The sequence below is a fragment of the Blennius ocellaris genome, assembly GCF_963422515.1.
Source record: "Blennius ocellaris genome assembly, chromosome: 15".
NCBI classification, from domain to species: domain Eukaryota; kingdom Metazoa; phylum Chordata; class Actinopteri; order Blenniiformes; family Blenniidae; genus Blennius; species Blennius ocellaris.
The window spans coordinates 26,113,674-26,139,433 of NC_137664.1; the positions used below are offsets into that span (position 1 = coordinate 26,113,674).

At 45.7% G+C, this 25,760-nt stretch overlaps 1 protein-coding gene across 1 annotated transcript; it reads right to left on the minus strand.

Annotated features, from left to right (window-relative positions):
• Positions 1–338: 338 nt before the first annotated feature.
• On the minus strand, positions 339–22,764 carry derl2 (derlin 2). The gene is made up of 7 exons (XM_080510159.1): positions 22,637–22,764; positions 12,800–12,865; positions 5,908–5,981; positions 5,734–5,827; positions 1,158–1,353; positions 969–1,059; positions 339–804 (listed from the first exon to the last, which is right to left on the minus strand). The coding sequence occupies exons 1-7, from the start codon at positions 22,727–22,729 to the stop codon at positions 699–701; spliced, it is 720 nt and encodes a 239-aa protein (XP_080366285.1). The 5' UTR covers positions 22,730–22,764; the 3' UTR covers positions 339–698.
• Between the last annotated feature and the right edge of the window lie 2,996 nt (positions 22,765–25,760).

Below are 25,760 nucleotides of genomic sequence, written 5' to 3' on the forward strand. Positions count from 1 at the left end.
TTAATTCATTTCAGTCTCACTCCAATTTTGCCGGGATACTAAAAATTACTGCAATTTCACCGGAAAGCCAATTACATTTTTTTAGGATTTTATTGAAAGATAAGAGATGATACAATTCAGGTTTGCCAAATAAAGATAAATATGGCAAAAGGGACATTTCGTGACGTGGCGTGGCGTGGATGGCGTGACGTGGCATGGCGTGACGTGGCGTGATGTGACTCCTCCGGTTTCAGAAGGAAATGTATATTTCATGTAAATTAAGGCTGTTTGCATGAAACGACCAGTGAGTGCTGACTAACTGAAGCTGGACACAGAATTCAGAACTAAAACTGCTGGAGTCGTTTTTGCCACACACATTTATTCTTTAAAAAAGTAAAATGAAAAAACCTGAAAAAAACCCCCAAAAAACACTTGCCATCCAAATAGATTCACTTTGAAAATATTTTGCGAGCTTCAAGGATTTTATTTCCTTTCAAGTTCCAACCAAAGCTTGTCAAATAGTCTTTTGGAGCGACGATCTGGTGTGAAGAAGAGTTTGTGAGGATGAGTGAAGCCCACACACACAGACAACAGGCTTTGGCATTCTCCATCCACAACTCAACAAACACTTCAAAACAAACACCACGTTCATCCTGCCATTTGTCTGAGGGAAGGTCCTTGAAATGACCCCAGGGTCAGGGAGGACCCAGAGGCTTCCATTAACCCCCGAGACGCTGGCCCTCCCCCCAGGCAAAGCCCCCAGGACGCTCTTCCGGCAGCGGGTTGTAGTTGGCGTCTTCTTCAGGAGTGTCAAACAGCATCTTTCTGTGGACACACACATTGCAGGGGTTGTGAACATCTGGTCCTCATGCCAATACGACAGTTCAGAAGCAACAGACATCTATTTCAAGACTTAAAATAAAACTCTTTCAGTCGCTCCCACGGCTGTACTGAGCCTTTATTAATCCACAGGACAGTGTGTGACTCACATGATGGAGGGGGTTTTGAGCCAGCGTCCTCCACCCGGCTGGTTTGGGAAAACGTCCTCCAGGAAGAAGTACACGTGGCCCACAGCGATGCCTGGAGCAGAGCAGAGCACAGTCAACCACACTGGAAACCAACACACACACACACACACACACACACACACACACACACACACACACACACACACACACCTAACAGATCCACGATGATGGAGTTCCCCAGCAGCAGTGAGAACCCCATCAGCACCCAGGGCAGGAATGGCGCCTGGAAGTTAAGCAGGCCGAAGAAGTTCATGCGTACGTTGGGGTTCCGTCGACTCCACACGTACACCAGCATGATGGTGAAGGCTTGGCCCAGGAACACCAGACTCACAAACATGCCAAATATCTGAAAAGCCGTTAAGGAAGCGCACACACATGACGTGGACACAGCATGGAGGCTGCAACAGGTTCTGACCCACACAGGAGCAACACAATCGTTACCAACAGGCTGACTCTTTGACTGTTAAAGCTGGATTTGTCCAAATGAAAATTTATTTAAAACTGTCCCATTGAATCTCTAATTAAACAGGGAGTAATTTAGAGAAAAAAAATCAGAAATCAGAGGAATACTGTCAAGTACGACACCAATCAGACAAAAAACATGACGTTTTTCAGATTTCAAAAGATCTGCCAAATATTAAAATGTAGACTTATCTTGAAAGAAAGAAAAGATCTAGGCACTGTAGTGTTTACTACATAAATCCAGGCCATCTAGATACAAGGTTAAATCTAGAGGATGTATGTATGTATGTATGTATGTATGTATGTATGTATGTATGTATGTATGTATGTATGTATGTATGTATGTATGTATGTATGTATGTATGTATGTATGTATGTATGTATGTATGCATGTATGCATGTATGGATAATTGGTCATTTTTATGCAACATAAAAACAAAATTATGTTTCACATGTACCCAACAATTTAGTGCAATATAAAATCAATTTTTAAATTGATCATTCACTATTATTATAATGAATGATTATGAATGATGAATAATTCTTAGTTAATTAAAGCGAGTCCATGTAGTAAGAGCAGTGGTCCCACTGGTCAGAGAGGCGGTGTAGCAGGGCTCACTGTGGACTGGCTGCTGCACCGTCTTCCCCCACGGCAGCAGCTCAAACACTTGACGGAGGATGTGAGACGTCTAGACAGTGGGGGACCTCTGCTCCTCTTCAGCTGGACCAGGACAACAGTCCACCTGTCAGCAGTCTCCACTGTCCCTCTGGAGGACAGGATCAGCAGACTCTCCACTGTCCCTCTGGAGGACAGGGTCCAGGCCGGGATCAGCAGACTCTCCACTGTCCCTCTGGAGGACAGGGTCCAGGCCGGGATGGGGACGTCCACCTTCTTCAGCTTCCGGAGGAAATAAAGACGTGTGATAAAGATGTGTCCCCAGGAACCTGGGGCTCCACCACCTCACAGTGGTTCATGTGATGGAGGATGAAGCTGTGTTGCTGTGAGCACCTCCACCTCTTTCCTGTACCAGACACAGTGGTGTCGTCTGCTAACTGGAGGACGGGACTGTCGTGGTGAGGGACAGACACGTCATGAGTGAGCAGTGTGACAACAGCAGGTTCAGAACACTGGAGGTGTTACCAACTGTGTCTGTCTCCTCTCTGTCAAAAGTCCACAATCCACCTGCAGACCAGGACAGCTTGTCCACTCACTGTGGAGGGACAACACAGAGCCAGGGACAACACAGAGCCAGGGACAAATTGTCCACTCACTGTGGAGGGACAACACAGAGCCAGGGACAAATTGTCCACTCACTGTGGAGGGACAACACAGAGCCAGGGACAAATTGTCCACTCACTGTGGAGGGACAACACAGAGCCAGGGACAAATTGTCCACTCACTGTGGAGGGACAACACAGAGCCAGGGACAAATTGTCCACTCACTGTGGAGGGACAACACAGAGCCAGGGACAAATTGTCCACTCACTGTGGAGGGACAACACAGAGCCAGGGACAAATTGTCCACTCACTGTGGAGGGACAACACAGAGCCAGGGACAAATTGTCCACTCACTGTGGAGGGACAACACAGAGCCAGGGACAACACAGAGCCAGGGACAAATTGTCCACTCACTGGGGGGCTAGTCCAGAGCATCAAGGTCTTCATCTTGCAGGACCTGCAGCCACATGAGGTCTAGCATGGTCTCACTAGGAGGACCCCAGGAACCACCGCACCAGGATGTGGTCTCACCAGGGGTCTGAGGACCTCATCCTGGTACCTGATGCCACTCAGGCTACCTCTGGAGCACATGGAGGCTGTGGCCCCCAGAGAACTGACCCCCCCCACCAGTACTGACCCCCCACCAGTACTGACCCAAAACGCTCATGATGGAGGAGGTTCCTGCAGCAGAACGTTCTCCACTACAGTGAAGCACCGCCAGCATTCATCATGGTCTCATGGTACCACTACAGTGAAGCACCGCCAGCATTCATCATGGTCTCATGGTACCACTACAGTGAAGCACCGCCAGCATTCATCATGGTCTCATGGTACCACTACAGTGAAGCACCGCCAGCATTCATCATGGTCTCATGGTACCACTACAGTGAAGCACCGCCAGAATTCATCATGGTCTCATGGTACCACTACAGTGAAGCACCGCCAGCATTCATCATGGTCTCATGGTACCACTACAGTGAAGCACCACCAGCATTCATCATGGTCTCATGGTACCACTACAGTGAAGCACCACCAGCATTCATCATGGTCTCATGGTACCACTACAGTGAAGCACCACCAGCATTCATCATGGTCTCATGGTACCACTACAGTGAAGCACCGCCAGCATTCATCATGGTCTCATGGTACCACTACAGTGAAGCACCACCAGCATTCATCATGGTCTCATGGTACCACTACAGTGAAGCACCACCAGCATTCATCATGGTCTCATGGTACCACTACAGTGAAGCACCACCAGCATTCATCATGGTCTCATGGTACCACTACAGTGAAGCACCACCAGCATTCATCATGGTCTCATGGTACCACTACAGTGAAGCACCACCAGCATTCATCATGGTCTCATGGTACCACTACAGTGAAGCACCGCCAGCATTCATCATGGTCTCATGGTACCACTACAGTGAAGCACCACCAGCATTCATCATGGTCTCATGGTACCACTACAGTGAAGCACCACCAGCATTCATCATGGTCTCATGGTACCACTACAGTGAAGCACCACCAGCATTAGAAGTGACCAACACATCAGCCAGAGAGCAGAGGAAGTGAGAAGTGGTCTGAGGAACCTCCAGAACCTTCTTTACTGGGTGTCTTGCTAATTGCCTATAATTTCCACCTTTTGTCTTTTCCATTTGCACAACAGGTGAAACTGATGGTCAGTCAGTGCTACTTCCTTAGTGACAGTTTGATTTATTTTTGGAGCAGTGTAGAATCATGAAAAAACACAAGTATGTTGTTGCACCACATATTTCACAGCCACCTGCATTCTCTCTGTAACTCTAAGCCTCGAAGCAAGAATCTGGCTCTGGAGCCTTTTCATGGACCATTTCCAGATTCATAGATTTCCAACTGAATGGAGGTCTGGACTATTTGTCAGTCATGATATTGACCTTATGGGTCTTTCTCCAAGGAAGATTTTCACCGTTTTGCTCTTCGGAAAGATGTATCGTCATTGTGAAACATTATGTAATCGTCTCCAAACATAATTTCAACTGATGGAATAGAAAGTGTCCAAAAAGTCAACATAAACATTGAATGAAGAAATCATGATCGCCTTGTTTCCAGTGGCTTTACTTGACATGCAGCCTCAGTTCAACAGTGACTGGAAATGTTCATGTTGTCGTCACAAATCTGATGAGCATCACTGAATACGGCTTTCATCCAGTCACCACTGTCCACCACTGCTCTTCCTTCACCCACTGTCACCTTGCTGTTTTCTGTTTAGGCGCTAATGATGGCTTTTGTTTAGTGTTTCTGTATGTAAATCTTACTTCCTTTTGACGGTTTAGCTCAGTCACAGATGTTGAGTCCAGCTTCCATTCATCTGTTCTCAGTTTGTGTTGCTGAGCATTTCCTGTTTTCAAGACATATTGCTTTAAGGTTTCTCTCCTTCATGTCTTCTTTACCTGCAGACGAATGAGCATATTTAATCTGATGCAGGTATTTGTTTGGCAAACCTTTTTTTTTTACACGGTATTCCATACTTTTTAACTTCTGCTTGATCAAAAAAAGCAATTGGTAAAGATTTGTATAGCATTTTCTTTCTTGACTTATTTAAGTATTTCTAATAACCAGATAGTTGCCATTTTAAATGACTTTAGTTTGGTTGCATATCTGTAATCAAACAACTGAATGACCATCCTCAGAGACTGCTGACTCCACAGTTTTTGCCAAGAACTGTCATCACACGGGTGTCAGACAGACTAACTCGCTAATTCAAATAGTCTTCGATTTCAGTTTTTTTACATTAAAAAAAGATTTAAAAAGGTTTTTGGAGCGGGAAGAATATGAGAAACATCATGACAGACAAAGTAAAAACTTTTAACTACTGTGGCTGCAATACATATCACGAAATGTGATAAAGGATGCCTCCATTCATAATGGATCATTAAGATCATAAACATAAGTGTCAAAACTTCAAGTCATATTGTGATCCTTGAATAATAGCTTTTTCTTGCAGCTGTTCTCCACATCAACTTCATGGAGTCCCTGAGGACTTCAGTGGCGTAGAAAGGATACGGTCATGAGCAGCCCTCCGAACAGGAACATGAAGACGAAGTCAGCCGTCCGGCCCCTGAACGAGCCCTCCTCCAGCATTCGACAGTATCTGTACCTGCAACGAGGCGTCAAGGAGTCTACACCGACACTGTGTGTGTGCGTGTTATGCAAACTGTTCTCACATGAGAGGGATACAGAAAAATCATATTGAACAGGAAGTTGAACCCAACAGGACCAAAAAACAGAAAGTTGGTTATTAGTCGCCATACCTGAAAACAGAAAAGAGAAACATTCAGCGGCTTCATTCACACATCTCCTCTTTCAGGAAAACTATTCAGCTTGATCTTAAATGTCATTAAACGTGTCTAAATACTGAATGAATATTAACTACAAAATACTGTTAGTACTGTAATACTAGCTCGCTAACATTATTGGATTGTTGTGTAAGCACTATTATTCTTATCCTATTATACAATCAGCAATTATTGTGAGTGAGTGAGTGAGTGAGTGAGTGAGTGAGTGAGTGAGTGAGTGAGTGAGTGAGTGAGTGAGTGAGTGAGCCAGCCAGTCCAACAGAATGGTCAGTTCCTTCCTCCCTGGCCAAAGCAATAGGCCACAAGAGTGTGAGAGGTTGGCCAGGGCCAGCCACTGGGTTTAGCACTGTCTCCCCAATAGATGCATGGAAGCTACTTATCACTGACAATATAGTGCCGACAGGAACAAAGAGTAGTAACAGACAAAGAGAATGAGTGTAAAATGTGAGCAAAGATGAGCTCATGGCCTTCATTGCAGTGAACGTTCTTGCAGGAGGGAGAAGAACTGGGATGTACCAATCTATGATCTCTTTGGGAGTCCTCTAAGTAACCCAGTGCACAAGACCACTATGTCAGTTGAGATATTCGTCGTTTACTGCGATTTGCTGACAACCGGATCAGAGCCTACCGAATGGACACAAACCCAATTCCAGCCTTCAGCTACATATGGGACCTGTTGCTGGTCAACTGCAGGCAGAAAGTCCTCCCCAGTGACTGTGTCACAATGGATGAACAACTTGTGCCATTCAGAGGGAGGACCAAGTTCCACTAGTATATGCCCAGCAAGCCCACTATGGCATAAAGTTCCATTAAATGTTAGAAGAAGTGATAAATGAGTGTATCAATAATGAAATCAATCTTTTGTTGACTAAAATATCCTAAAAGCAAATTAAAGACATTTTATGTTTATTGCAAAAACACCTGGATTCTAACTGAGGTCATTTTTGACCCCACTCAAGGAAGAGTGTATGTATTGGTGGTCATGCATCCAAGGGTTAAAAAAAACCAACTCCACTTTATTTTCCAGATAAGGACTTGAATGAGGCCACTACTAAATTTTTCAATGAAAATTATGTTTCTAATGATTACTTGATGATGGGGCCGTTCAATTGCATATCAGTATCAGATTGTGATACCAACGTAATTCACGGATCGGAAATTTCCGATCCATGAAGCCTCGTCTGTTCTTTACTGTTGCTGAAATGACTCCACGTGTTTCCCTGCCGCTGCTCTGCTCACTGGCTGCAAACTGTGGAATTGATTTCCTGAATGGAGGCGGGACTCAATGAGATGTGGAATTAATGACTCATGAAATCCGTTCCACAGTTTGCAGCCAGTGAGCAGGCTAGCCTAGCAGCACTGTGCTTTCTGACTTTTCATGACAACATGTCACTTGACACACTTTGGACATATTTCACACTCAAAACACCGCAAAGCATCAAATCAATGTGAATGTTAGCAAAGCTGCTGTACAGCGAGGCGTCACTCTGCTGCTAGGCATCATTATTTTAAAAACTTGTCAGAGAAAAGGACATCGGGAATTCCATGCCTGGCAAATATGGATTTCAAAGCAGTAATCCCACTTCTGACACCATGTGATGTTTGGCTTTGGCTTTAATGAAGTTTGACAAGGCGACCAGCAGCAGGCCAAACTTTATTTAAATGACTTCCAGCACACACTCCGTGACAGCGGAAGTTATGTACTGTGGCCTTTCAAAATGAAATTACATTAAAAGTCCCATATTCTACTAAAATGACTTTTCTGTGCTTTAAACATGATAAAAGTGCTATTTGGGGTTCAGATAATCCCCAAAGTGTTTTTTTCATTGATTCCCTCAAGTTGAGTTCACAGTGAACTTTCTCTGTTCTCCCTGGTGGGGGAGCTCAACACCTTGATTCTATTTGATGATGTCACAGAGCTGGAGAAGCCCCGCCTCCAGGAAGATTGACATGAGGAGAAACCAAAACAAGACACGCCCACCAGTGTGCCAAGGAGCCTCTTCTCTGCTCTCTCAGTCTCTGCTGCTTCACATTGAACTGCTGTTTCTGTTTTTGTTTTCCACAAACAATGTTTGTTTGTGAGCGACTCTTCACCAAAGAAGCTTCCAGAACTACAGTACTTTGAAACTGGACTTCCTCAGAAGTTCATCTTGAAACCTGCTGCTATTCCCACAATAAAAGACTAACGAGGGCCGAGATGTGTCAGTACATTACTAAAACTACCAGCGTGAGCTGCTGGCTACGTCACCCAGGGGGTGGAGGAGGCGGCTGTGGGCTGGGCTGCAGTCTCCGTGAGGGTGGAGGAGCTGAGAACCACCATCATGAGAGGTGACGTCAGCTCAGTCCAAGAAATACTAGAATTTCACTAGTTGTGAGTGTTTCTACTGGATCACCCACATTATTATCCCACATGAGCACAGGAGGGACTGTGAAACCTTAAATATAGACAAATATGGGTCCTTTAATAAAAATATACACTACAGTAGGGACATCCTAAAATCTAAGGGCAAGTGTCCCCTGAAGGCTGGTGTTCTCTCTTCGCAGGGACGGGTCACGAGGACCAATTGTAGGACCAGTTGATAATGAACAAACCAAACACCAAATATGTTATGGTTATTTAAAAGCACATAACTGAACCAATATAAAGATATATAAAGATATAGAAAGATATAGAAAGATAGATGGACGGACAGACAGACAGATATAGATATATACACACGTATATAAGATGTATACAAAATAATTATTAAATAAGATTTAATTTACCGGTACAATTCAGGGACCACATAGAGTCCAGTTTTATCTTGAGTGGACCAGACTGGTAAAATATTGCTAGAACTTTTAAATGTACACGTTTTTCTTTGTTATGGCCACAGTGTATCTAATGAAATGGTCTATATTTTTGCAAGATTCAAGATAAAGTCAATTTTAATGAAACATTCTGGTGCAAAATACAATGAAACGTCAAAAAATAACCTTGGATAAATCCTATATAACCATCTTGCTTGTAGGGCTGATCGATTACCATATTTTCCGGACGATAAGCTGCTACTTTTTTCCAACGCTTTGAACCCTGTGGTTTATAACACGATGCAGCTTATTTATGGATTTGTCCGGGTTAACGGGCTTCATGCCGCCAGATTGTACTTCCGCATGTGGATACATGCTGTTTTTAGCCTCTGCTTCTCCTACACTTGCCTTAAAAGTGACATTTGTGCTCTTGGTGAGCTCGTCTTGTTCTGCTTCCTGAGGTCCGACTGCCGTCAATGCTGCGTTCAGGTGCATCACGTAAACTAGCGTGCTGGACTCTGTGTCTGAGGAATCTTCCTTCTCAGAATCACAATCAGCAAATAACCAATAAAATACTTTTATCAACAGAGATGAAACGCTGGCTGATCATGTATCTGTCTCTCTGTGTCTCCATGTCTCTCCGTCTGTCTCTGTCAATGTTGTGTTCAGGTGCATCGTAAAGCCGACGTGTTGCATCTGTGGCTGAGAAATCTTCCTCCTCGGAATCACAATTAGCAAATAACCAATAATACTTTATCAACAGAGATAAAACTCTTGGTGATCATGTATCTGTGTCTCTGTCTCTCTGTCTGTCTACGGGCTTCGCACAACACAGCACTGTGTGCGGGAATTTCCAGAACAATGAAAGAAAGATTTGTGAGAAATTATGAAAATATGAGCAATCCCCGTATTCCTGCAGTGAAATTCTTGCCATATTACAACGTGGATACCTACGCTTTAGCTTCAATTGCTGCTTATATGTTTTTTTGTTACATTTTACAGGCGCGGCTTAAATTTGCGCTCTATCTTGTGGAAAATACAGTAATCGCATTTGCGATATCGCGATATGATAAAAGGCAATTTTCTAATCGCAGGGGCTGCGATTTGACTGCTCACCTGATCTGGTCACGTGACCACTGAGCGAGCACCTGCCTTGCTGCTGTTGCTGTTCCTCATGAGGAAACACTACGAACCTTTATTAACAGTTAAAAAAACACCACAAAACCATACACGATAGTTGCATGACTGAAACACCAGCGACCAGTGCTTCAACTTCAAGTAAGCAAAGTACCAGCCGACAGGGATCACCGACCGAACTGTTTGAAAGGATTACTCCTTATGAACGTGATTGGAAACGGCAGGTGGAAATAACTGGGGAGTTCATAGTGAAGGATATGATGGCCATTAGTATAGTGACCAAGCCTGGGGTCACGTCTTTGATAAGCACAATGGATAAGCGGTACAGTATATAGAAAATGCAGAGTTGCAGCAGAGCTAAAAAATTGAGTTTTTTGCAACAACAACTGATTTGTGGTCAAGCCGGACAGCAGCTTATGGTGCATTACATTGACGAAGACTTAAATCTCAAAGCTCGCTGCCTTCAAGCATCCTACTTCCTGGATGACCACACAGGGGAAAACATTGGAACCAGCCTGAGTTGTAACTAACCCTAACCCCAATATGGTGATGGCAGCACAGCTGACTGAATGGACTAGACCCAGTGTTAAATGAATGGGCTAGACCCAGTGTTAAATGAATGGACTAGACCCCAGTGTTGACCCTTCCATTGGTACGTACATTTGTATCGTGATGTATATGTGGGCCCATGCATGTTTGTGCAGGATTGCGAGTGAGCAGAGAGGGACAGTGTGTGCGTGATAGAATGTAAGAGTTGGAGGGAGGGAGAGAATTTGAACGGGTGTGTTTATTCCAAAGTCAAATTGTGTAAATTACACTGTTCTTATATCATTTTGTATTACAGGAGATGCACTCAAAGATGACAGTGTCAAGAGCAATAGGGCTGTGCGGTGTTGGAGTCTGTTCACAAGGCACTGCATCTTCTTCTCCTGGACTGTACAGACGCCCTCTCTCGAGAGGAATATGTGAGCATCTCCTACCTCAAACCACGTCTTCACCTTCTGGCTATATCAGTCCTGGTTGAAGATCAAGAGGACCCTGACCTGACAAGGTCAATCAAAACCAAGGTCCTGGCATACCTCGATGATAAGTACAATGACTCCAGGCCCCAGGAGCTTTTGGATGTTGCATCTTTCCTGGACCCCAGGTTCAAAACCCAGTACATCACCCCAGGCAACATTCCTACCATTAAGACCCGATTCCAGCCCGGAATGCTGGAATCAGCAAGGCGTGCACGAAACAGGTTAGCAATAATTATCTATTATATCACAAAAATGCTCATTCTTTATTGATTTCTGATCTAATTTCATTAATAATGTTCATTTTCTTCAACTGATAGGAGAAGAGGGAAGAGGGAAGTGGTTTCCTCATCCGAGGCCTCAAAGTGCACAGCCCCCTGGGGACAAGGTGGCTAGGCGCTTGGAAGCCTCTTCAAGACTGCAGTGTCCTCTCCTGCTTCTCACATGCAACTGGAATATGCCACTGAGGCAGAGTTAAACAGTTCCCTCATGACTCCTGCCATTGATGGAGGAGACCCCTCGGCCTGGTGGAAGGTGCACAACACCAACTTCCCATGACTGTGCAAGAGGGCCCACCAGTAAGTCTGTATTCATGGCAGCAGTCTCCCTCAGAGCGTCTTTTAGTGCTGAAGGGAACACAGTGACCTGCACTAGCTTGTCGTGAAAACCAGCAAACGTTCACATGCTGGTTTTCCTTGCCAGAATCTATGAGCTACTGAGAACTATAGAGAGGAATCTTTCTGGCTGACAGTGCCATACTCATTTTGCACTTTAGTGTGTTGTGTGCTGCTGTTACTGAGTAAAAACATACACTTATTATTTGGTGTTCATTGGGACTTTGATTTACCAAAAAAATGTCCAATTGATTAAAGCAGATACTTGTTCTTACTTTCCTGCACTTTACTATGTGTGATGTCACTGACTGAAGATCAGTAAGCTTGACTTTATATACATGTAAACTCTATTTATTTATAGACTGTCGAGTTAAATTCAGACTGTGTTTAAGAAGTGCAGTACCCATGTTTACATATAATGTTTCATGAAACGTGAAAGTTGGACATACTGAAGTGGTAAAGCCACAGATTTGTTTGTATTATTGTTCTTAATAAGTAATCTGCACTTTAGTTTGTGTGATTTATCACTGACTTATACTTACATGGCGACTACGCATGCGCCAGAGCCTACTGAGCACTTGTGTGAGGACAACCACCAGCTCCTCGTATCAACAACCACAAGTTACACACAAATAAAGATAGACAGACGGCTCAAAACTCCTGAAGTGAAACATTAACTACTTTAGGAAAGGTGGAGAACGACAGGCAGGACACGTGGAGATAGTTTCGGGATCATTACATTACGTTACGGAACGTGCATGGAAGTGATCCCAGAGTGGAGTGTGGATACAATCATGGAGATGGATGGATGCCATGGATGGATGGATGGATGGATGGATGGATGGATGGATGGATGGATGGATGGATGGATGGGCTAATGAAGTGCTAGAAGTGCAGTGTGAAGATACCGAACAAAAAATAATTCAATGTTTGTGTTTTGACCTCATATTCAACGTGACTTAACTACCATGATTGAACTCATTTAACAGGCCTGAAGAAGATTTCAGCTCAGGGAGTCATGGTGTATTCAGATTACTGACCACCTTATTGCTAAATTTATATAAGGTAATACGTTTGAAGGAAAAACAAGGAATAGGGATTTTTATCCATTGCAGTGTAGATACATGAAGTCAGAGGTTTTGTTCCCCTCCAGCCAAACCCCTCATACTCATGACAGTCATGTTGTTGCATGTATTCTTTGGTTTTCACTCACCTGGTAATTTCTAAGAATCAAATCAGGGTTGAAGTAGAGTTGAAATGGTGTGATAATCTCTAGTTGCTGCAAAAGGGGAGGAGAAAAAACAAAGATGGCGTTACAGGCAGGAACAAAACCGGAAGGAGAACCACATAAACCACCACACACACACACACTTGTGTTGAGTTGTATTTGTTTAGCAGCTTGCAGCCGCACTGAGACGTCATTGAACATTTTGACAGATCTGCCTGGGGTCCTCAATGCAACGGAGAAGCTTTTGAGTGTCAAGCAGGAAGGGCTCTGTAAACAGTGATGACCTAAACCTTTGCAAACTCAAGTGGCAGATAGTGAGCTGTAGCTTTTTACAAGGTTCATTTCAGCCCCAACTTTTGTTTAGACACAGAGTCCACCCCAATAAGACAGACTGAAAGTCCAACCAAACACTGACAGAAAAGCGTAACAATGTAGAAACCTTGCTCATTGAATGTTCCAGACTGTCAGTGGGAATCCCCTTTATCAACCGCCGATTAGATAGATAGATAGATAGATAGATTAGATAGATTAGATAGATTAGATAGATTAGATAGATAAGATAGATAAGATAGATAAGATAGATAGATAGATAGATAGATAACTTTATTCATCCCCGAAGGGAAATTGTTTTGTTGCAGCATTCTGGTACCCAGGAATGTTATAAAATACAATAGAATAGAATATAAAAGTAAAAATTAAAATATAAAAATATCTGGTAGGACATAAAATATCTGGGTAGGACATAAATTTAGTAAAACACAGAATGGAACATGGGCACTTAGAAATAAGCATGAGTAATTATATTGAGGCTCTGACGGAGGTAGACAAGTTAAAAAGTCTTATTGCCGTGGGGAGGAACGACTTCCTGTAGCGTTCCTCAGAGCAGCAGGTTGAATCAGTCTGTTGCTGAAGCTGCTCTTTAGCTTGTCCAGTGTCTTGTGGGGGGGGGGGGGGGGTGGGGGATTGTCCATGATTGTCCTCCACCACCTCCTCCAGGTGACCAGCTTGTCCAGTGTCTTGTGGAGGGGGGGGGGGGGATTGTCCATGATTGTCCTCCACCACCTCCTCCAGGTGACCAGCTTGTCCAGTGTCTTGTGGAGGGGGGGGGGGGGATTGTCCATGATTGTCCTCCACCACCTCCTCCAGGGTGACCAGCTTGTCCAGTGTCTTGTGGAGGGGGGGGGGGGGGGGGGGGGGTTGTCCATGATTGTCCTCCACCACCTCCTCCAGGTGACCAGCTTGGAGCCAACAACAGACTCTGCCTTCCTGATCACTTTGTTCAGTCTGTTGGCGTCCTTTGCCTTAATGCCCGCACCCCAGGACACCCCAGGACACCCCAGGACACCCAAGGACACCCCAGGACACCCCATGACATCCCAGGACACCCCAGGACACCCCAGGACACCCCAGGACACCCAAGGACACCCCAGGACACCCCAGGACACCCAAGGACACCCGAGGACACCCCAGGACATCCCAGGACACCCCAGGACACCCCAGGACATCCCAGGACACCCCAGGACACCCCAGGACACCGCAGCAAAAAAGATGGTGCTTGCGACAACAGACTGATAGAACATGTGCAGCATCTTGTTGCAGACATTAAAGGACCTGAGCCTCCTCAGGAAGTAGAGCCGGCTCAGGCCCTTCTTGTAGAACCTGTGTGTTGGTGGACCAGTCCAGTTTATGGTCCAGTGTGACACCCAGGTACTTATAGGTGTCCACTAAGTCCACGGCCTTCCCACTGATGCTGACTGGAGAGGGCAGGGGCTGGTTCCTCCTGAAGTCCACCACCATCTCCCTGGTCTTCTCCACGTTCAGCAGCAGGTGCTTCTCCCCACACCACTTCACAAATCGCTCCACCAGGACCCTGTACTCCGCCTCCCCCCCGCCCCCAACACACCCCACAATGGCCGTGTCATCGCGGCCCGGGTGCGGGGCAAGTCACCGGACTGTTCACTCTCTCAGGACCAACACGGAAGTTACAGCTGCAGCTCTGCTGCTGCAAAAAATATCAGTTAACTAAACAACTAGTGCAAAGTGGAGGATGTAAACAACAACAGAGGATTCATAAGGTCCAGATCTGCCTCCTGGCTGAGACGACTGTTATAACGTCACATATCTGAGGAGCTCTAAGCCCCGCCTACTTTTTGACCTACTTTCGGCAGTGGGAACCAGATTTGGCTCCGGCTACGCTTTGCCATACCGCTCCGTGAGGCTCCGTTCCGTCCCCGCACTTTGTGCACTGGAAATACAGCTTTAGAAGGACTTTTGCTTTTACAATAAAGATGGTAAACATGACAAAACACAGGCGGGTTATAAAGAAGGCCATGCTGCTAAACCTACACTGGCAGCAAGTGTTTCTCTGAACTGGAGGAATGATACTGACAATATACTGTATCATTGTGACGGCAGAGCCCGTCTGCTTCTTCATGAACATGTGGACTCATCGTCCTGAAAAAAACACTGGGGAAAAGCCACATGAAATAAACCACCAAGTTAGATGTCATGTGTCATCTTTTATGAGGTGGTCTAGCTGGGTTGGTAGGGCAGTCATCCCCCAATCAGAAGGTTGCAGGTTCAATTTCCACCTCTGCCTGCTTACATACCGAAGTGCCCATGGACATTGATCCCCAAAGTGCTCTCACTGGAGTGACAGCGCCTTGCATGGCCGCGGCCTCCAATGGTGTATGAATGGGTGATTGTGATGAGCTGTGTAAAGCCCTTTGGGGCTAATCACACAGCTATACACAGCTATATTTGAATGGTGAATGTAAGTCCATTCACCATTCAAAAAGTCTATTTTATTTTTATCAATTTATTTTTTCTGTTATTTACAGTGAATAACCTAATAATCAGTGAGCGTCGGTGAGTCGTTCTGTTTACAGCAGCCGCTACTGCCAAATGATAGTTACTTTTTTTGCATAAATATGGAGCCCCGTAAAGGGTTATTATTTGTATTATTTATATTGTGATAAAACTACTTCTAAATGTGAGGAACTGATTCCTGTTCCTTATCTGGGATCTGGTTCTAAATCCCAACACTGTGAAAAGGCCTGTTTTTTTGTGTTGTGGTTTTTAAGAAGACAAAACGAAGATGCATAAAGTGATGCATAGTTCTAGTAGATTATAAGCAAAATGTCCACTTTGTTAAATTTGTTGCTTATGAGGATTGGAATAAAGAATAAATCCTCCGCATCGAGTACCGTACGGAATTGAAGTTTCTTATTTTCTATTTATAAGGTTGGTATCATTTCTTTAAATCATGTTGAGTCATATCACACCAAATTGCATCGTATCGCATTGTGTAAAATTGAATTGCCATCAAATCAATATCGTATCATATTGAATCTGGAACCGGGGTAGGGAAGCACTGATCCAGATTTTTTCACTTATGATCCAATCCCAATACCCAAATTTGAATATCTGCCGATACCAATATTATTCTGATACCAGAGCTGTGTTTGCTTTAATAAGATTATCATTACTGTTGATTTGATATGTAGCTGTAATAAACTCCTCTCTACAGTAAAGTAATAAATGTAGGAATGTTTGCATGTTTTCTCTCAAAGACAACTTGAGGTTAGTAGAAGGTGAGAAAGGGAAGCAGTACAAAGTATTTTAGTTCCATGTGGACAATGTGGGGGTCTGAGTGACGTCATCGTCTTATAATAAACTCGCTCTATTTTTAAAACCTCACAATCACTGTATTAATTCCTGGAGAAATTATCTAGCAACGCAGCACAAACTGCAGTGTTTCCAGCTTGAACACAACATAAATGATTGGGACTATTTTCAGGGAGTTTAGCGTGGAGTAAAATGCAGATTCACAGAGGTGTGAATTTCCTGGTACGGCGGAGGAAGAGCTGTTCTCCTGGACGAGCTGGTGTTTTAGAGCAGCAGAGCGTCCACCTCGCTGTACAACGCCTTTACAAACATTCACGCCAATACTTTGACGTAAAATCCGTCCAAACAGCGGCACGTTGTCATAACAAGTCGCTACTTCCCTCGCATGCTAAGCTGGCTTCGCTGGCTGGCTGTAAACTGTGGAATGGATTCCTGACATTTTAAGGCCAATTCATACTCCATCAGAACAAGACGAAAGAAGAAAATGATGTGTTTGGGCAGTGCCGGCCATCCTGGCTGAACTGGGCCCAAACTTCAGCAGTGACATGTGCTGCGCATTCCAACTCGCTAAGCACCATCAGTGATATTTTTATCATATTGAGCTCATAACATGGTTACTGTCTGAGCGTCGCAGCTCTTTAAAATGCCGTGATGCACCTGAACGCATCACTCAAAGCGCTCAGCTCCTGCAGTTAAAACCGGACAAACGCCGCGGCTCAAACAAAACCTCTCACTTTTATTACTGAAACAGTTCAGAGAAATGTTTCTGACAGCACAGGAGGTGAGAAATAAACTGTGCAGTTCAAAAGTGAAAACGCCGCTTCACAGACGTGTGGCTGCTGTGAGGGGGAGTGGCCTGCTGTGAGGGGGCGTGGTCTACAAGTCGGCAGCCTCTTGTGGTTGCCTTTTCTTAAAGGTATACAGGAGGATTTTCAGGAATTTTAGGAAAGAACCGCCCTCTCCACCGTTTGAAAAAAGTGCGCATGCGCAACGCTGTACCTGCTCCCGAGACGGAACGCCTACTAAAACGCGTGCGAGAGACGTGACGAGCCCAGTTCTCCTCGTGCACGCTCTGTTTACAAGTCACAAGTCGGCATCGCTCACATAAGCTCACTTTACAAGAAGATTTGCACCAGAGGGGGTGAAACTGTGTAAAAATGTCCAAGAATAATGCGTGGGGTCGGCCACCGGCATGATGAGAACCGTGTGGAGTGAGCTGCGTGCAGGGACGAGCACGTACGACGGCCTTACGTCATATATCACCAGAATGATTGACAATTAGGAGGACCAGTTATTTTGATGATCCACCCGGAAGAAGAAAATCCTCTACTATACCTTTAATTTCCTCTGCTAAAGCGTATCTTGACAATTCTTCTTCCTCCTCAACTTCGAGTGTCTGTCTTTCTCCATCCTCTTCCGCTCTCATCAACTCAAAAACTACTCTCTCCACCATTGCCGCACTCTATCTCCGTCTCATCCAGATGTGCGACTCGTCAAGATGAGCACACGCCACATGTGGCGTGGCCTGAGAGTTCAGCAGCGTCTTGGTGAGGATGAACAGTCCTGTTGGACAAAGGGTTTTTTCCGCAGCTTGCTGACGTCACTACCAAACCTTGGTCTTGTTCTTATGGCTTCAAAAAGGGATTCTGCAGGGCCTTCACTCCACGTCTCATTGAGACCCGCCTCCATTCAGGAAATTCATTCCACATTGTACATCGGAATCTTCCAATCTGCGAATTACTTTCATATGGGAACTCGATACCGATACTGGACCGGATCGGCCCACCCCTACACAGGGGTGTGTTGTATCGCATCGTATCGCCACGGGATTCAGTGAATCACTAATGCATCGTATCACTGGTAGTGTATGGAGAGTCACATGCCTCCGAAGAACATAATGTATGCTAAACCTACTCACTACTGTCACCCAGTGGATAAACATAGTAGTAGATATTTAACATACTGTGCCTTTGAAGAGGCTCTCAATAATTACATGTATTTAAGTCTCCATACAGCAGCTTGCTCACATAAAGTGTAAATAAAGATGATGGTTTGTCATGATGCCTTACAACAGAGGTGTTAGCTCTATCATTGTGTGTTCTGGATGTGACATCAGTGTGTGAGCCTTCTGAGCAGTGAAAGTTGTCATGTCAAAAACAGCCCGGCTGCCAGAATGTGCCCGGCCTGCCGCTGGAGCACATCCTTCAGCACGGTGACACCTGCTGGTCAGCTTTTGTAAATAGCCTCAGCCCTGCTTGTGTTCAAACAACTGTCTGTTTGACTTCAAAAAACCAAAACAATTGTGAAAAAAAAATACATTTTCACAATGACCGATTGACAATGTTATCTTTTGTGATTTGTGATTGTGAATATAATCACATCACACAAGCTGTATTGATAGAGAAATGTATATAAACACTGGTTAATGTAAGGAAAATAATCTTAAACGGGATTTGACAGTAGCCCACATATATCAAAAACAATACAGAATCAATTGGACTGTTAATATCTGTCTTTTGATGAACATGGTTCAAACAGAATGTGGATCAAAGTGCAACATAACGATGAAGTGGAACTTCATGGGAAAAAATAAAGAAGAAACAAACACGATCACTGTGTCTTTCAGCGAACCGCAGAACAAACTACTGCAACACGAAGGAGAAACGCTGATATTCAGAATTGATAGTGTGGATGCCATAAAAATGATGAATGATGTGATAAACAGTGCAGATTCTAGTAGCTGGGCTGCTTTTGGCAAGACGGTGTCATTTGGCTGTTTCTAGGCTTTAAGAGGTGTTGGAGCTCCGGCCACAGGTACGTCTGTGCCGCCGTCAGTCGCCTTGGCCTATCCTGGGTCAGCAGCTCTCTCCTGGGTCAGCAGCTCTCTCCTGGGTCAGCAGCTCTCTCCTGGGTCAGCAGCTCTATCCTGGGTCAGCAGCTCTCTCCTGGGTCAGCAGCTCTATCCTGGGTCAGCAGCTCTCTCCTGGGTCGGTCAGCAGCTCTCTCCTGGGTCGGTCAGCAGCTCTCTCCTGGGTCAGCAGCTCTATCCTGGGTCAGCAGCTCTCTCCTGGGTCAGCAGCTCTCTCCTGGGTCAGCAGCTCTCTCCTGGGTCGGTCAGCAGCTCTCTCCTGGGTCAGCAGCTCTATCCTGGGTCAGCAGCTCTCTCCTGGGTCAGCAGCTCTCTCCTGGGTCAGCAGCTCTATCCTGGGTCAGCAGCTCTATCCTGGGTCAGCAGCTCTCTCCTGGGTCAGCAGCTCTATCCTGGGTCAGCAGCTCTCTCCTGGGTCAGCAGCTCTCTCCTGGGTCAGCAGCTCTCTCCTGGGTCGGTCAGCAGCTCTCTCCTGGGTCAGCAGCTCTATCCTGGGTCAGCAGCTCTCTCCTGGGTCAGCAGCTCTCTCCTGGGTCAGCAGCTCTATCCTGGGTCAGCAGCTCTATCCTGGGTCAGCAGCTCTCTCCTGGGTCAGCAGCTCTATCCTGGGTCAGCAGCTCTCTCCTGGGTCAGCAGCTCTCTCCTGGGTCAGCAGCTCTCTCCTGGGTCAGCAGCTCTCTCCTGGGTCAGCAGCTCTCTCCTGGGTCGGTCAGCAGCTCTCTCCTGGGTCAGCAGCTCTATCCTGGGTCAGCAGCTCTCTCCTGGGTCAGCAGCTCTCTCCTGGGTCAGCAGCTCTATCCTGGGTCAGCAGCTCTATCCTGGGTCAGCAGCTCTCTCCTGGGTCAGCAGCTCTATCCTGGGTCAGCAGCTCTCTCCTGGGTCAGCAGCTCTCTCCTGGGTCGGTCAGCAGCTCTCTCCTGGGTCAGCAGCTCTATCCTGGGTCAGCAGCTCTCTCCTGGGTCAGCAGCTCTCTCCTGGGTCAGCAGCTCTATCCTGGGTCAGCAGCTCTATCCTGGGTCAGCAGCTCTCTCCTGGGTCAGCAGCTCTATCCTGGGTCAGCAGCTCTCTCCTGGGTCAGCAGCTCTCTCCTGGGTCAGCAGCTCTCTCCTGGGTCAGCAGCTCTATCCTGGGTCAGCAGCTCTCTCCTGGGTCAGCAGCTCTCTCCTGGGTCAGCAGCTCTCTCCTGGGTCAGCAGCTCTATCCTGGGTCAGCAGCTCTCTCCTGGGTCAGCAGCTCTCTCCTGGGTCAGCAGCTCTATCCTGGGTCAGCAGCTCTATCCTGGGTCAGCAGCTCATGGCTCGCCGCTCAGACCCCCGGAGAGGTCAGTCAACACCTCTGCTACACAGGCAACAAGCTACTGATGGAAACCTGCTTTTTGTTTTTGTTTTCTTCCTAAATGAGATGTAGAGTCTCTGGTAAAAGAAATAATAAATGACATTGTTTTCTATGGGCAGTTGGCAACTGTGGTGACGCTAAGGCACCGTCCACATCGACATGAATTTCTCTGTCAAAAACTGATTCCTTCAAAATAAAAAAGTCTGATGTCAAGCAAACAACTTCACAATAGATGATGCAGCAGTTCTGGCTGTACTACACTTGGATTCAAATTTTGATTGTTGGATATCATTTCAACATACGACTATGTTTGTACTACACCAATTGGATTTGGAAAATTAACTAATTGAATTTTAGGGAATATTTCTTACACATTTTATGATTATATTAATAACTTTTGATGTATTGGTCGTAGTGTCACCAAAATCATATCACATATCAAGGACTACCGTATGTTTATACTACACCAATCGGATTTGGAAAAGAATTTGTATTCCATATTTGATTTGATATTGTGGTGCACCTTGAGGGAAGTTCTCATTCAGAGTGGAGTGGGTGTGACAGTAACGTGTTGGGGATGCGCTGGGTGTTGAAGAAGGATGTGCGGTGATGTCACGGGTGAAAGGTTTGACAGGACGACTGTTATTGTTGTGTGAAGGAATAACCAAAACCGACGTGACAACTCTGTCCATCTCCTGTTTAACGACTTCCACAATATCGTCAATAACTTTTCATCTACTAGTTTGTAGTGTCACCAAAGTCACATCACATATCAAGGACGTAGTATGTTTATACTACACCAGTTATTTTGGGAAAATTAACTGTAATTGAGTTTTAAGATATTTTTATGACAAAGTTTCTGACTTCTCTAGAAATACCCCAGACGGTCCTGCCCTCGGTGTGCACTGTCTTAGACAACTCTGTTCTCTGATTATGACTGTGGCATTGGTTGAGGCCTCAAATAAACCTCACAAAAGACCAAGATCTGTTTCTTGATATTCTTTATTAGAAAATTACCATTACAATAATTAATCTGGAGTAACAATAAAAGCCACATGTAAAAGGTTGCGATTTTGGTCATGCTCCATCGAGTAGATCAAAAGTTATTGATGATAGAATCATAAAATATGTAATAATTATTCCCTAAAATACAATTACAAATAATTTCCAAAATCAAATTGTGTAGTATAAACATACGGTAGTCCTTGATATAGGATATGATTTTAGTGACACTACACCTAATAGATCAAAGGTTATTGACAATATAATCATAACATATGTAATAAAATTTCCCTAAAATTCAATTACAATTAATTTCCAAAATCTAATTGGTGTAGTATAAACATATGACAGTCCTTGATATGTGACATGATTTTGGTGACACAACACCAAGTAGATCAAATGTTACTGACGACATAATCATAGCATTTGTAATAAAAAATGTATAAAATTTCAATTAGTTGCATATCCAAATCCAATTGGTGTAGTATAACCATACAGTAGTCCTTGATATGTGGTATTATTTTGGTGACACTACATCCAATATATCAAAAGTTATTGAAATGATGTGTCCAACAATCAAAATTCCACACAATTCTATAAAAGCCTATTTTTTTAACCCAAGTGTTGTTGCTTGACATCAGACTTTATAATTAAATGTAACATGTTTGACAAGAGAAGTGTGGACATTTGTTGACGGTCCCTTAGCGTCCACACCGCTGCAGCTGCACGTTCGAAGCGATATATTTCAAAAGAAAGGTTTGACGTCTCATTGAGAAAATAAAACAGGCTTCAGTCGCTTGTAGCTCATTGTGTGTGTTCCACAGGTTGAGAAAAGGTGTCGATGTGTAGTAAACAGCATCTCGAGTCGGAGCTTCTGATCCTGGAAGTTCGGATGTGTGAATGTGTGTGTACCGTCTATCACACACCGCAGCTAACGCCAAGGAGGACCCGGGGACCTCCGACCACACGAACGCGTTCTGGAGTCTTACCACTGCTGCCGTGGTGAGGACGCAGGCCGTGGTGTAGGCTCTGGTGACAACAGGGATCTGGAGGTACTCCTGTTGTAGTGTCTGATAAGCCATTTTGGACACACAGGAAGCTTCCGGCTCTTACTTGACACGTCATTCCACAAAACGAAACGTGATGCGTTCAAGTACATGGGAGGAAAACGGAAACTAGCGGGTCTGACGCAGCTGACGCCGACAGAGCGTGGTTTAACTTTATTACGATTTTATACCAAATTCCAAAACTTCTTCTACTTCTTATCACTATTATCTTTATTATTATTATTATTATTATTAATGATCATCATTATTATTATTATTATTATTATTAGTAGTAGTAGTAGTAGTAGTGTTATTAATATTATCATGATCATGATCATTATCATTATTATTATTATCATGATCATTATTATTATTATTATTATTATTATTATTGTTGTATTATTGTTATTATTATCATGATCATGATCATGATCATGATCATTATTATTATGATTATCATGATCATGATCATTATTCTGATTATTATTATTGTAGCGATCACGGAGGTGGTCGCTGCAAGGCATGATGGGAATTCATGTTTTGTTGTTGTTGTTGTTGGTTATTGTTGGGCTTGGTGTTGTGTTGATTGTGCTTTTGCTGTGTTTTTGTTCTCCAGTTCAGGGAGTGTTTGTTTCATCTAGTTTATTTTGGTTGCTAGAAAGTTGGGTTGCACCATGAGTGATGGGGGTGTTGTGTGGAGTGTCGTCCGCTCTGAAGTTCCGGTTGTGTTGTTCGTGTTGTCAGAATAAAAGCCTCTGGGTGATCAGCTGGCAATCTAAAAAGAGCAATTCTTCCACGGCGCTCGCCACATTGGTGTCAGAAGTGGGATGATGGCAGCTGAAAGAAGAATTGCAGAGGAGATACGCCAGCTGGAGAAGGACATTAAAAAGAGCATGTCATTCCTGAAGAAAGAGCAGCAGAGAGCAAATTTTTCAGGAGCAGAGGAAGACCATCTCCAACCACTTGGTCCTGTAACTGCTGGCAGAACCGCTGAATACTCACCGGTGAATGGGAGGAGTGGCGTTGAGGTTGACGCCCCGCAGTTTCGACGCCCCCTGGTGACGAGAGAGGGGAGTGCAGCCAGATCGACGCTACAGGGAGGCCTGCCGGATGGAGCCAGTGCGCCACGGCATTATCATCCCCTGGAGGCCGGGAGGGATACTGCAGCTAGTTCCAGGAGAGCTGCTGGTCTCCCCCCACCAATCGTCAGCACTATGGCTAATGCAGATGGACTTTTGCCCTTAACCACACCAAGCCCATCGCTCCCGGTAACTGCACCCAGGACATCTGTGAAGCTTCCCAGATACAACGGGACAACGCTGCTGGAGCCGTACCTTTCTCAAGTTCAGCTCGCCGCACTGCACAGTGGATGGAGTGACGAGGAGGCAGCCACTCACCTGGCCCTGGCATTGGAAGGGAAGGCGGTACAAGTGCTTCTTGACCTCACCCCGGCAGAACAGCGAGACCTCCACCACCTGATGACAGCACTACAGAGGCGGTTTGGGCAGCGACGTTCCACTGACCACAGCAGGGAGCATCTGGCCAGCCGCTGCCGACAGGAGGGTGAGAGCCTGGGCACCTTCGCCGCCGATCTGCAACTGTACGCCCAACAAGGTTACCCTCACTTTGAAGCAACTGTCCTAGAGGAGCTGGCCCTCCACGCCTTCTTACGGGGGCTTCGACCTGAGCAGCTACGTCAGCATGTCCGCCTGTCGTTGCCCCAGTCACTCACCGAGGCTCTGCATGAAGCTGAACGGGCTGAAGTGGTGCTCTCCCCAATACCAGTACAACCGAGACCCCTGACTCCAAGACCCCTTGTCAGAATGGCTGCCTTTGAGGAGATGGAGGAGGCTGAAGAGGTCTGCCAAGCCATGCCACTTCAGTCCTGGGGAAGGCCTTCCCGCTTCAAACGTGCAGCTCGACCAAGTGACCGCTGCTACAGGTGTGACGAACCTGGACACATTGCACGTGAATGCCCAGCTCCTGCCCCGAAAGCAAAGATGACGGGAAACAGCCATGGAGTGGCTCAGTGAGGGGACTGCCACTCCAAACTCCACTCCCCCTCCAAGGCAAGTGTACGCTGGTGGGCCGCTGTGGCCACACAAAAGGATTGTACCTGGACTGCCAACTTGATGGTCAATCCTGCCTGGCTTTGATAGACACTGGGTCGACAATCTCTTTGGTACGACCAGGCACCATTCCTGATGTCACCAACCAACCTCCCGTGGCCTGGACCCCAACCAACACCCAGCTGATGACAGTGACCGGAGAAAGGTTCAGCATGAAGGGGAGGAAGCTGTTGACAGTCCAGGTTGGGGACCAGAAGGTGGTACATGAGTTTTGGCTTGCCAACATCCAGGACCCATGCATCATCGGCTTGGACTTGCTGAGGCACTGGGGAGCCCAGATTGATGTGATGAAGAAATCTGTTACCCTTGGCATTGAGACTGTCGCGCTGCAGTCTGGTCAGAGAAGGAATTCCAAGCCAAGTGGACAACGCAAGTCGGCTGCAGCCCAACCAGTCTCAAGTCCATGTGCTCCAAGACCTCCTGCAGAGCCGGTGAGTACCCCATCTGTTGAAACCACCGAGGCCATACATCAGTTGTGGCAGCGCAGCAGTGCCAGCCTCAACCCACAGCAGAGCCATAAGCTGAAATGCCTTCTTGATGGTTATGGGGACATTTTTGCTGCTAGAGATGATGAATGTAAACAGACTGGACTGGTTCAACACACCATTGAGACTGGCAGCGCTCAACCTGTTCGACTACGCCCCCATCGGCTGGCCCTCTCTAAACGACAGGAAGCGGAGCAAAAGATTCAAGAGATGCTCGCTGCTGGGGTGATTGAGCCATCAGATAGCCCATGGGCAGCCCCAGTGGTCTTGGTGAGGAAGAAAAATGGCACCTGGCGGTTCTGTGTGGATTATCGTCGTCTCAATGCAGTCACCAAAAAGGACTCCTACCCCCTCCCTCGCATTGATGATGCCCTTGACCACATCGCAGGCTCCAGTTGGTTTAGCTCCCTAGACCTCCGCAGTGGATACTGGCAGGTAGAACTACACCCTGAG

Bases quoted from the DNA above. Each gene is read 5' to 3' on its own strand.
- derl2 (XM_080510159.1), bottom strand. From the start codon at position 22,729: ATGGCTTATCAGACACTACAACAGGAGTACCTCCAGATCCCTGTTGTC. The intron at 12,866-22,636 runs GTAAGACTCCAG...CCCCTTTTGCAG, and splicing joins TCCTCACCACGGCAGCAGTG to CAACTAGAGATTATCACACC. The intron at 5,982-12,799 runs GTGAGTGAAAAC...TTCTGTTTTCAG, and splicing joins TGATTCTTAGAAATTACCAG to GTATGGCGACTAATAACCAA.